The 13718-nt window shown below is 44.7% G+C and overlaps 1 protein-coding gene across 1 annotated transcript in view; it reads right to left on the reverse strand.

The window, feature by feature from the left end:
* CCDC33 (coiled-coil domain containing 33) overlaps positions 1 to 13718 on the reverse strand; it is a 642117-nt gene that overhangs the window by 432932 nt on the left and 195467 nt on the right. The window contains exon 5 of the mRNA XM_030187021.1: positions 6856 to 6989. Within this exon, the coding sequence (XP_030042881.1) occupies positions 6856 to 6989 (134 nt within the window). The remainder of the gene's footprint in view (positions 1 to 6855; positions 6990 to 13718) is intronic.

Consider the following 13718-nt stretch of genomic DNA (forward strand, 5'->3'; position numbering starts at 1 on the left):
GAAATTTAGCAGTGGACATTTGATTTGCAAACAGTAGAACCTGTGGGATTGAATCATAAAATTGAGTGGAATGCCTTTTTTTGAATTAGAATATTACTACTACTACTACTACTACTTAACATTTCTAAAGCGCTACTAGGGTTACTCAGCGCTGTACAATTTAACAAGGAAGGACAGTCCCTGCTCGAAGAGCATTTGATTTGCAAACAGTAGAACCTGTGGGATTGAATCATAAAATTGAGTGGAATGCCTTTTTTTGAATTAGAACATCTACATGATGTGGTTCTAAAAGCAGATTGCTGATCGGCTAAATTTAAGCTTTGGTATCAATGCTATATAGGCACCATCTTGGCTCATGGATAGCAATCTAAGGATATCTCCTGATGCAGCTGATCGCGACACAATGGCCCGTGTCAGGTTATGATATTTACAGTCACTATGATACATGTGGAATGTAACAGAGGGGCCCTTTACTAAGCCACATAAGCGTCTACGTGCACCCAATGTGGCCAAAATGGAGTTTCCACCCGACTACCGCATGGCTCTTACGGTAATTTCATTTTTGGCGAGTGTCCGATACGCGCGTCTGAAAAATAATTTTTATTTTCGGGTGCGCACCAACTGGCATTTTACACGCATATGTCATTACTGCCTGTTACTGAATGAGACTTTACTGCTAGGTCAATGGCTGGTGGTAAGGTCTCAGACCCAAAATAGATGGATGCGCACCAATTTTCATTTTACTGCACGTCCATTTTCGGCAAAAATTTAAAGAGAGGCATTTTTTGCAGGTGCGCTGAAAATTGATTCTGCGCGCACCCAAAACATGCGTCTACAATACCGCAGGCCATTTTTCAGCGCACCTTAGTAAAAGGACCCCAGAGTTATAGGACGTGAAGGAACTTGCCTATTGTTGGAGCAAAAACTGAATTAAAAGGATAAGTGGAAAGAATCTAAATGGACAGTGGTTAGAATCCTCATGACTCCTGATTCTTAGTGGTAGTTGAAGTTTAAAATTTAATAAGATTAACATTTTAAAAAGTTGCAAGTTAAGATACAACACATTTGATGCAACAAGTGTTAAAGATGAATTGTTGATCTGAAAACATTTTATATGCAGTCTATCTAGATGGAGTGTTTTGATCAATGATTGAGAGCCCCAGTGCCTATAAAATTTCAGTCTGACCCTCCTGTTTACTAGGCTGTGCTAGCGGCTGCCGAGCGTTAATGCCGACACAGCCCATTCACTTTGAATGGGCTGTGTTGGCATTGCTGCACGGCTTAGTAAACAGGGAGATAAGTATGCAGTTGGATTCTCTAGGCTTAGATCTTTTTCTCCACCAGATTTGAGTTTTAATACCACTGAGAACTCTATTTCAACAGTGGTTGCACAACTGAGTGCTATAAAGAGAGATGCCCACAAAATAAACAGGAGCCCGAGCCCAGCAAGAACAGAACTGAAGCGCAGAGAAGAAACCCTCAAGGGCACCACCCTCACAGCCACCGTCAGGCATGTCACCTCGCAGAAACAGGAGAAAATCCCACAACTGACACTGGGAAGATGGGGCCTGCTGAGCTGAAGACAATAGCCTGAAGCACACCAGAGAACTGGAAAATCAGAGACTTCAGGCGCAGCACCAGCAGCCAATAAAGGGACCATGAAGACAGCAGCCAATTCACAAATCTACCATAGCAGGAACCAACAGGCCACAGGTCAGGGGAGGAAGATGGCGGAACCAATGCACTCCAAGAGATCTGAACTGAAATCAGAGACTGAGAACCAGTCAACGCCTGCGCCAGAAGCACTCCCTCAGAGAACAACGCACAGTGACAAGCCTCCACGATCAGGGCCGCCGAGGGTGGGGGGGGGGGACAGGGGGGACAAAATTCCCCAGGCCTGGGCGCCCGGGGGGGGGGGGGGCCCGGTGCCGCCGCCGCAGTCCGTACAAAGGCAGACTTGCTGATCTGAAAATGTGTGTATTTTTTCAGCTACTTGTTTGGAGAACCATAAAGGCTTCCTGTTTCTCTTGTTTACTTTCCTTGCGTAAAGATCAGTTGCAATATTTATAGCAGCCTTTAGCTTTGACCATTGATTTTTCACTCCTCCTACACCTTCTCACTCCAACAGCTCCTTCTTCAGGTATTCCCCCATTTTATCAAAATCAGTACATCTGAAATCCAGTACTTTCAGTTTTGTGCGTCCGCACTCTGCCTTTGCCTTTATTTCAAACCATATCGTGTGATGATCACTATTACATAGGTGGACACCCACCCGGATACTGGAAACACTTCCTCCATTTGTGAGCACTAGATCCAGCATTGACCCTTCCCTCGTGGGTTCCGTTACCATTTGTCTGAGCATAGCACTTTGACAGACATCCACAAATCTCCCTACTTCTTTCTGATTCTGCAGACGGGACATTCCAATCCACATCAGACAAGTTGAAATCTCCCAACAGTAGCACCTCCCCTTTCATACCAATCTTTTGAATATCTTCTATCAGATCCTTGTTGTTAATCCGGTCGTGAGCCCTTGAGCCCAGGCCGAGGCCTAGTATAGGGTTTTGGCCAAGGCCTAGGGTAGACCAAACAGGCACTACACACTACCCCAGCCAGCAAGCCCCGCACACACACAACAACCAACTAGCACCACCAGAAAATGGGAGATAGAGCATTCAGGCGGGCCTCACAGCCTATCGGGAACCCACTCGCACAGAGTCCAAGTGTGCAGGCCTCACAGACAAATAGGAAATGAGTCATACACTGGGAAGGGAGAAAGAATAACGAGGGGTCCCCAAAGGGACTGGAGCATCAGCAACACACACAGCACTAGCTAAGGATGCAAGGGAAAAGTGACCGACAGACGTTTCAAAAGGAAATACAAGGCTGTGCCAAAGGGCAGACAAGGAAAAAGGAAGCCACACAAGGGAACACTCAAGGCTGTACCATACAGCGCACAAGGAAAAAGGGAACCCACCTAATAATACACAATGCTGACCTCACCACACACAGGAATAAGAGGAACTGCTATATGGGGATACACAAGGCAGTGCCACACAGCACACAAAGGTAAAGGGAATCCACACACAAGAATGCACCAGGCTGGCCTCACAACACACAGTGAAAAAGGGAACTGCTATATAGAGATACACAGGGCTGTGCCACACAACACTCATTAAAGGGAATGGTAAGCAAACAGAGAGCGTAGACTAAACACACACACAGATCAGATAAGGAGAAGAGCTCACCAGAAACGGGAGACAGACACAGCACAGAAAGAATAAAAGCAGGCTAAAGGAAAAGACTGATTTTAAAACACTAACCTGCCAGAAGCAGGGCTGACACTGCAGTCAAAGGGTTAAAGCAAACCCCCAGGACAATACAAAGGGTCAGGAAGCTGCCAACAAAGGCAGGACTTACAAGGCAAACACTAAGCAAGCACAAAAAGGGTAACACAGAAGAAAGGGAAACTTAAACAAACAAACTGGAACCATACAAGGGACAATCTTACTACAAACAATACAACACCAGCCAAACAGAGAATAGAGCCAGGTGCAGTGTAGAGAGGCAATCAGCACAGGCTGGGAAAACCCAGCACTCACACAGAATCTACAAGCTACAAGGAGGGAAAGCAAATCTCCAACTTAACACAGAGTGCACTAGCACAAACAGAGAGAGAGAGAGGAAAGCAGGCTTCAGCTGACAGCAATCAACAATCAAACGCTAAAGCAAGGAAGGTAAGGCAAGGTAGGCTTAAGTAGATCAGGCTTCTGACGTCTGTTGCTCCAACCGTCAGCTCAGTCCCTGATAAGCCAATCAGGAGCAAGTCCCAAACATTTCTCTGCCTGTATAGCAGAATCATAACACTTGTCTAGCTTCTCCGTTTGTGCCAGAGGTCTGTAGATAATCCCCGTGTGGATACTGGTTCCATTTCTCTTTCCAGGACAATCCATAAAGCTTCTTCCTTTCCTCAGGTTCCCCACATTTCAGCCACTCTGATATTGTCTCTCATATACAGCGCCACTCCTCCACCTCTTCAGCCCTCTCTATCCTTCCTAAAAAGATTATAGCCCGGTATAGTCACATCCCATTCATGGGAATCACTGAACCACGTCTCTGTAATAGGAACAGTATCCATGTTTTCTTCAAACATCAGGGCTTGCAAGTCTTGAACCTTTTTACCTAAACTACGACCATTTGTGCTCATTGCTTTCCATGTGCTTAGTGAGTTTGGGTGGTTTTCTATATTAGATGACTTTTCCCTCTGCCATCATGTTTATTCTGGGGGTGACTTTCTTAAATCCCTTGTTTCCTTTTGTCACCCCTGCAATCTAGTTTAAATATCTAGAAACATATTGCCTGAATTTCTTCCCAAGGATCCTTTTTCCCATCACAGAAAGATGCAGCCCCTCATTACACTACAGCCTGTTATTTTTTCACGTATTAACCCATGCTCCTATGTATCTAAAAACGTCTTCTTTACACCAAGACTCAAGCCACTTATTGAAATCCACTGTTTTGCGTAGTCTTTCCTCTCCCTTCCCCCATGTGGGAATTACTTCAGAAAAAGTCACAATGCTAAAACGAAATGAATAAAATGATATAAATGGGGAAAAAGAAAGGATAGAAATGTCAGTGTGAAACAAAATTTATTTCACATGTCCAACCCATAATCTCCTTTAGTTCACTGTGCAGCAGCAAAGAAACAAAAAGTGTTAGCAAAAGGAACAAAACTGAAAATATCATTCTCTCTCTCTCTCTACAGTCCATGGTATCAACACCTTGAAAACTATGAGCAGTTATCAAAAAAGAAAAAAAAGATGTAGAGGGGAATTTTCGATATAACTTTTATTTCCGACTTTGGAAATAATGTTCAAAATTCAAGTGGTGGAATATAGCGATTTTCGAAATAGCAAAACATTGATCTTTTTGTTTCGAAAATGGCCATTGCTAGACGTTGCTGTACTCAGTGCGTCTATTATTTTGGACCATTTTTGAAGAAAAAAAAAAACGTCCAATAAAAAAAAACACAAAATCAAGCCATTGGGATGTAGGAGGAGCCTGCATTCTTAGTAAAGTGGCCACACAGATATCTCAGCACAGCAGTGGAGCACCCTAGGGGGCACTGCAGTGGACTTCCTATAAAAGGTCCCAAGTAGTACATTTCTCACTCTTACCTCCTTATAATTGTATGGTGACCACTGGAGAAGTAAGGGGGGGGGGGGGGGGTTCTTCCTTTATTCTTTATTCCTCAAGTGGTAATCTGGCCATTTAGGGCACTTTTTGTGGCTTAGTTGTTATTAAAACATGTCTAGCTCAAAACATCTTAGTTTTAGTCCAGGACATTTTTGTTTTGTTTCGTTATGGCAGAAAAACATCCAATCACACCCAAATCCCACCCTTAACACGGCTCCAGCACACTCCTGTGCGGTTTGAAAGCACTGCGGATGAGCAGCATAGAAAATCATTTACAAAAAATGGGTTTCGAAAATAGGGATTTGAACGTTTTGTCAAGCAAAATGTTCAAATGTCACTTTATAGATGTTTTACAGTTTCAAAAATGAGCCCCATAGTGGATCTATAAAGACAAAGAGAAGAGTAACAAAAAATGATAAAGGGAATGTGGCTCCCTTATTGAAAAGGCTAAACAGGTTACAGCTCTTCAGCTTGGTGAAGAGAGAGAAGGAATATGAGGGAGGTTTATAAAATCACTAGTAAAACAGGCCCGTTTCTGACACAAATGAAGCAGGCACTAGCAAGGTTTTCCTCAGAGTGTGTATGTTTGAGAAAGAGAGAGTGTGTGTGTGAGAGATGGAGTGTGTGTGTGTGTGTGTGTGTGTGTGTGTGTGTGTGTAAGTGAGAGAGAGAATGAGTGAGAGAGAGACAGACAGAGTGTGTGTGTGTGTAAGTGAGAGAGAGAATGAGTGAGAGAGAGACAGACAGACAGAGTGTGTGTGTGTGTTTGTGTTAGAGAGAGAGAGAGAGAGAGAGAGAGAGAGAGAGAGAGAGAGAGAGAGAGAGAGAGAGAGAGTGTGTGTGTGAGAGAGAGAGCCTCTTCACCTCTTCAATGTTGCTTTCGGCACCTAACCTTATACCTTACAGGAAATCTAGACTGCCCCTATTTGACTGACTGTACATTTGTCCTTTAGATTGTAAGCTCCTTTTAGCAGGGACTGTCCTTCTATGTTAAATTGTACAGCGCTGCGTAACCCTAGTAGCGCTTTAGAAATGTCAAGTAGTAGTAGTAGTAGTAGAGTGTGTGAGAGAGAGTGTATGTGAGAGACAGAGAGTGAGTGAGTGTGTGTGTGTGTGTGTGGGGCTCCGAGTTCCATGACCCCCTCCTTCCCTCTCCTCCGAGTTCCAGGCCCCCCTTCCGTCCAAGGTGCAGGCCCCCCTCCCTCTCTCTCCTCTCCCTCCCTCCCTCTCCCTCCTCCCTCCCTAAGCTGTGGAATTTGTTGCCACAAGATATGGTGAAAGTCAGTATAATATACCTGGGTTTGAAAAAAGGTTTGGAGAAGTTTCTAGAGGACAGGTCTGTTAGTAACTATTAGCCACATAGATCTGGGTGATAACTACCTCTTACTGCCTCAATCTGGCTAAGAACAACAGGAATCTCTCCATTAGGACTAGTCACATACTTCCATGAGACTCAGACTGGCTCCTGTCTAAAACAAGATGCCTGGAGTGATGGACCATTGGTGTGGCTATGTTCTTAAGGTTTCTTCTCCTCCCTTCAGAAATGCATATGTGCAACATGTACAGCACATTCACAAAGCAAAAGGCGTGTGAGGCATGCATTGCTCTAGGAAGTATTTCTCATCTGTGTCTCTTCCTTTCTCATTCATAATGTCTCACCTTCATGCTCTATGTCCTCACTGTCAATTTCCAGTGTCAGCTTCTCTTGCCAGGTTGGGGACTGTGTAGGATACTGGCAGGCATGTGTCACCCCTTGGGCTGCCCACTTCTTCTTTTCATCTGATGCACTTTTACTGAAAAATATATTTTAACAACATAAAATGCTTTTCTAAGCAGAATCCCAACATTTATTCATAGTTTCAAAGGTCTCACCATCTGAAATTCATCTCCCACATAAAAATGTAGATTGTCCCCTCTCCAAAGCACACACTGCCTTTCACTTTGATTTTCTCTTTCATGGGCTGATGTCAGAACTCCGGCACTATAGCAAACAGCGCCCGGGAATAATGCAGGAACAGCACAGAAAAATAACTCCCCAATGGTCAACATTAATTGCATACAAATAATATGCACAGTGTGAGACCAAAAGTAAGGGGAGGAATGTGCCTGGTGCATGCACACTAGAGTTTCGCAGTAAGCGTGGCTCTTGTGTGCATGCCCAAGCAGATCTGGAAGTGAAGCATACATCGACACTGTTCCTCTGCACCTTTAAATATAAGCCTTTCAAATTTCTTTTTCACTGGAAGGCTTATATTTAAGTGCATAAAACAGGTGCCAATGTGTGCTTTCATTTTCGGCTTTGCTTGGACTTGCACACAGGTTTCTCACTCCCAGTGCTTAGAGGCTTGCAGAAGCTTCGTTCTGCTTCCAGATTCAATCAAAGCTGGCAGATTTTAAGGTAAAAAATTGTGGAAAATCCTCTCTTCAGACACCCCAATGCTAGCTCCAATCAGGCATTAGGTTTCTAGCAGTAAGGACGGCTTTGTTTTGTGCACTGTTCTCTGAGCATTGGGGAAGGAATAGGAAATGACCTCATTAATATCCATTTGACTACATTTAATTACTATTTGCGTTAATCTTTGGTGTGCATGCTGTTTCCTGCGCTAGAGCCCTCTGAACATTCTGCACAGATTAACATTGTTGCTAGTCCAGCGCTAATTGGCTCCTTTGTTGATGTTAGGCTCTGAGCATTGGCCCATCAGAATGCCAAAGTGATTTCCTGTTTTAATTCCCAAAAAACCTTGGGGCCTGGGGATTGAATGTGCATATAAACACTCTATCCCTGGCTCTGACATGGACCTTGTTCAATAGGCATGTTGCTGTGTGTATATATATATATATATATATATATATATACAGAGAGAGAGAGAGAGAGAGAGAGAGAGAGAGAGAGAGAGAGAGAGACATCATATAGTTCTAGGGCTGATTCTTTGGCCTGGCCTTATTTGTAAACAGTGCTAATGTAGAAATGCCCTTACATAGGAAGGAGCACCTCATCTCTTTTCCTCTTCTCATTTTATTGCAGGTTGTTTTTTTACCCAAATCTCTTCATTCTAGTTCTGAACAAACTTTTCACATTACACCTCAATCTCTCTTCCCACCTCCCTTCACCAGAAGCCAATATACATAGTCACAGTATATACTTGATAGTAAGTCTTTTTCTGTAGGACTCTGTGTACAATCCAAGAGCAAAGGTAATGGGTTACAGACCAGGGAGGCAGCAGGAAAATACAGCATGAGAGCAGTTCAGTGTTGGAGGGAGTTCTTTAGGGGTTCTCAGAAGTCAAGTTAAATTTTATGGACCTAAAACTATTATTACAACAAACAGTTTTTATTTCATTATGATGTATGATTATTTATAAGTGAACACCCCTTAAAATATAAGGGGCCTATATTCAAAGCAATTTAAATTAGGACAGCCTCCTGCCTGGTTCAATCACTTGTGCCTGCGTATCCATGGATATTCGGTGGCACCTAACTAGAAAGTGCCGGTAGCATAGCCAGGAACTTTTACAGGGGGTGCGTCTCCCCTCCCGTGCTGCCACTCTGGCCCCACCCCACACCTTAAAATCCTGTCAGCTTTAGTCTTCACCCGGGCAGCAACAGTGGCACTCATAGGCTGCCTGCGGCCTGCTCCGGGACTACCTCCCCAAACCGTTCTTCTCCTTCTAATGCAACTTCCTGTTGTGTGAAAGGTGGGACGGTTCAGGAAAGAAGTCCCGGAGCAGGCCGCAGGAAGCCTATGAATGCCGCTACCCAGGTGAAGACTACAGCCGAGAGGATTTTAAGTTGTGTGTGTTGGGGGGGGGGGGGGGGGTCTGACAGAGGATGCATATGCCACTGATGCACCTAGTTTAAATACGCCACTGGACAGTGCCACTGAATGTCAGCACTAATCACCTCTACACTGTCCAGTTAGTGCTAGGTGGTTTGTGGGCAGTGCCAGTACCTAACCAGTTAGCAGTAATATTCAGTTCAAGTGGCTAAATAATCAGATATTAGGACAGTCAAAAGGCCGTCCTAACTTTATCCACTGATTTAACTGGGCACCGGTCTGGATATTGGCCAGTGCGCAGCTAACTTCCGGGTGACTGCTCATACCCGGATATTCAATGTCAGAGCTGTCAGCAGCTTAAAAAAATGTTGGCTGCCGAGGGCTTAATATCACCCCCCAAGTGAACAGTGCCTCACTGTAGTGGAGGGTGGAGGGAAGAGGGCTAAACTCTGGTTTGATAATGAAGTATAAACAGAGTTACCTGTGGAGGCACAAGGATACCTGAAAAAAAAGAGCAAACAAACAAAAAAGGGCCTTTGTTCAATTCATCCAGAAATCAGAAAACAGATAGAGATGAAACTCATCTATTAAAGTCTCTTAAATTTCCTTTTTTAGCCCCATCTTCCAGTTGACCTGAAACATCCCCTACTCTGTAATCTATTGTCCTGAATCAGAATTTCCTGTTATGGGATTAAACTATAAATAAACCTGTCTTTTCTCTCTGATTAAGATCACCTATTGCTGGTTCTTGCATGTGATTGCTATGGTTACCACAGACAATTTAATTCTGAAGTACTCAGTGCTTAAATCTATTTTTTGTTCAGAATACTTAGCTTTCAATAAAGCCAAGACTGACATGACTTTGCTAGGTTACAGTCAAACATTTCCATTTAGAATGATAATATTCATCTATCTTGTTAGCCAAAGGCCTTTTGTCTACAGGAACAAGACTGAAGCCTCAGCAAAAACTACTAGACTTTCTTTTTGACATGCTACAGACTGCCACTTGTGTTATGTCACAAGCACTGTGTGCTTGGTAGGTATTTTTGAAATACCTTATATAGCTGAATTCCACAGGTTTCCTGCAGTCATGGGAACTCTGTTCTACTTCCTCTGAGTGTAAGCAGCCATCACACATCTTGTTTCTTTCCCCAAGGGATCTAGGCAGTGTTGCCATATAAAAAAAAAAAATTCCCACCCAAAACAGCCCAAAACCCGCTCAAAAACCGCACACACCCCACCCCCGACACCATCACCCCGCCCCTTCTGTCATCACCCCGCCCCCACCGTCATCAGCCCCACCCCTTCCGTCATCAGCCCCGCCCCCACCGTCATCGCCCCACTCAATACGTCACCAAACCCCGCCTCTGTCACCATTAGCCCCACCCCCCGCCGGCCGAAAAAACCGCCCAAAACCCGCACAGAAAAAAAAAAAGCCCAAAAAAACTGCAACCCGCCGCGGGCAAAAGTTTCCCGCGGCGGGTTGCGGAAAACCGCCCAATTGGGCAGGAAAACCGCCCATCTGGCAACCCTGGATCTAGGCTTTGTCTCCAGAGCCCCCCCCCCCTTTCCCCCCAGTGGCCATCCACAGTAAGTTCAGCTGTACTCCTGAAGTAGTTACCCTGTTCCTTTCTCTCTTAGAGCACCACGGGTCTTCCTTCTCTCCCTTGTAACTAATTAAGTTGCACAAGCAAATCCAGAATACAACCGGATTTGCACTTGCAATTTAAGTAGCACTACTAGATCTGGGGGTTAATGTCTGAAGGCATCTTTCCACAGAAAAAGCTCTGCCTTTATTTGTGGCAGTTTGAGTTTTGACATGCGTCTGCATTAACTTGGTGAAGGATATCAAAGTCATCTTGGGAAAAGGAAACCTTTGAGTCATGCATATAATCTGATTTCCAGTTCATCTTTGCTCAGTTTAGTGGTTGAAGATTGCTTTTACTAAAAACACATGTACCAAAATGAATTATAAAGCTGAAGATTAAGGATGGGCTGTTTTAAAAAAACATTAAAACATCAATATTTGTGATACTGATGTGTCATTTCCATTTTGAAATGATAAAAAAAAATAAAATGGTATTTCTACTCTCTCAGGGCATTTCTATAACTGGGCACATGCAGGCACACACATCGTGCAAGCATAACTGCCACAAAAATTGGCACTTACGCACCTAAATGCACTGCATGCTATTCTGTGATTGCAAGAGCGTGTATACATGGGCGGAGTATGGGAGCATCTCCTACTTACATGCTTAATTTATAGAATACTAAAAGTTACACATGTAGCTTGCCGCACTTGGGAACTGATACACAAAGGTTCGCAGTAGAGTTCTTCCGTAAACTTAGCACTTAAAAAAAAAAATTGGCATCCTCAAACCAATGCCCGGACTGTATGGATTGGGGTCTGAATTTTATAAGATCTTGGGTACTCAGTTGATTGGCCCTTGAAGACCTCTGTCAGGCCTTAGGCAATTCCAATGAACAGACGGGGTCCCTAACCCATGCCACCATTGTTGTGTTGCCTAAACCTGGCCGCAATGCAGAGCAATTGGGCTCATACCGCCCCATCTCTTTGTTAAACCAAGACATTAAGATTTCTGCTAGTATATTGGCCTCTAGATTGGGCAAAATGCTGCCCTGCTTGGTTCACGGGGATCAAACGGGATTTGTACCTGGCAGATATGCTTCCATTAATATTTTGTGAGCGTTCAGGGCCTTACATGCGAAGGGAGGGCATCTTGTTGATGCAATTATCACTAGCCCCGACGCAGAAAAGGCATTCAACAAAATTCTTTGGGATCATTTGTTTTGGGTGCTCCCCAAATTTGGCATCTTCGGGAAGTACCTGGCGGGCATTAGGGCTTTGTACAAAAAGCCCACAGCGCAGATTTTGATTAATGGCAGTCTTACTGAGAGGTTTGGTATGAAGAGGGGAACTCGCCAGGGTGTGTGTCACGATTGTGACTGTATCCCATGCCTACACTCACCTTGCCTCCTAGTGACCAGGCCCTATGGCTGCTGTGAACTGTCTTCTTCCTGTTTCCCCAAACATGTTCCAGAGTTCATTCCAGTCCTATTCTGATGTTCCAGCATTCCAGACTTGCTTTGGGGTTCCTGCAGTCAAGCCTCACTTTGGTGCTCTTGCAACCAAGCCTCGCCCTGGTGTTCCTGCAGCCAAGCCGCGCTCTGGTGTTTTTGCTGCCAAGCCTCACTTGTACTTGTGACCTCATCTGTAATTGCCTTTATTAAACACCTGGAAACTTTCAGGCTTGACTTTGCAACAGAGGTCTTCAGATGAGTTTTCATCTGTGTGTGTTTGTTGCAGTTCCAGCCTTGCTAGTCCTTGTCTTGCCAGTCTTCAACTTCTACTCCAACCCTGCTTGTTCCAGCCCTGCAAGCCTTCAGCTTCAGTTCTAATCCTACTTGTGTCTGCCCTGTTTGTCTTCAGCTTCAGTTCCTCCACTGTTTGTTCCAACCCTGTCTGCTTTCAGCTTCCATTCCAGCCAAGCCAAGCCCGTTCCAGCATCCGGTTCCAGCCAAGCCAAGCCCATTCCAGAATCTGGTTGTTCCAGTCCTGCTTATTCCAGCCCCACTCATCTACAGCTTCAGTTCCCATCCTGCTAGTTCCAGTCCTGCTTCTACCAGCCTGTCTGTGTTCAGCCTTGCTTCCTGTTCGGGTGGTTCATCTGCTGCTGCCGGTCACTGGCAGTGGCCCAAGGGCTCACTACTCCGGACTCCGTGACAGTCCGTGATAGGGTGTCCTCTATCTCCTATGTTATTTGTCCTCTCGCTGGAACCCTTGGTTTGTAAAATTCATCACGCAGTAGATTTGGAGGGCATTCGGGTGAGGTCATATGAATATAAAATTAACCTCTTTGCAGATATGATGTTAATATTTATGGAACATGCATCTCGGGGGATTCCCATCCTGACAACTCTTACAGCGGTCTGGCAATTTTTCAAGGATGAAGATACATTTTGATAAGTCAGAAGCTATGGCGATTTCTATTAATTGTAGTTGTAAAGGTTTGCCTAACTTTCCTTTTGCTTGGACCACAGGTCCTTGAAGTATTTAGGGATTTACCTTCATTCAGATGTTGGAGTCATGTATAAGAATGTGAGGGGAAAACTGGAGGCTATCCGGACCTTATATCATCATTGGCGAGACCTTCCTATCTCCTTCTTAGGTCGAATTGCTCTGGTCAAAATGGTTCTTCTTCCAAAGATACTATATCCTCTACAAATGATGCCTCTTTGGGTGTTCCACAGAGATGAACTATTTTATCGTGGGAAGGTTTCTTCCTTTGTGTGGGGGGCATGCAGAGCAAGGATTGGCTATAACAAACTCATTCAGGATCACACTGGAGGGGGGGGGGGGGGGGGTAAATTTACCTGACCTTCATCTTTATAATGTTGCATGTTGCAGCGGTTCTTCGCTTCATATAGGTCAATTTAGATTTGCAACAGAAGGTGTGCGGGAGAACGCTGACACATCTGTCTTGGTGTTCAATGCTTTTCATTGTAGGAATAAAAAGGTCCGCGTCCCCTCCTCTCGTGCACCCCCTGAAGAAGGCATGGGATTGGTGGAGAACTAGAGTGGGGGGGAGCAAAGGGACCCTCCCCCTTTCTGGAGATTTTGTGGAACCCTGATTTTGCTGCTAGCCAGGCTGGGTCACCTTTTGGGCTCTGGGTTAAAGGGGGCTACAGATATGTGGGACAAGTGATAGGATAGTGCCCTGCCTTC

The sequence above is a fragment of the Microcaecilia unicolor genome, chromosome 1 (assembly GCF_901765095.1).
Source record: "Microcaecilia unicolor chromosome 1, aMicUni1.1, whole genome shotgun sequence".
NCBI lineage: Eukaryota > Metazoa > Chordata > Amphibia > Gymnophiona > Siphonopidae > Microcaecilia > Microcaecilia unicolor.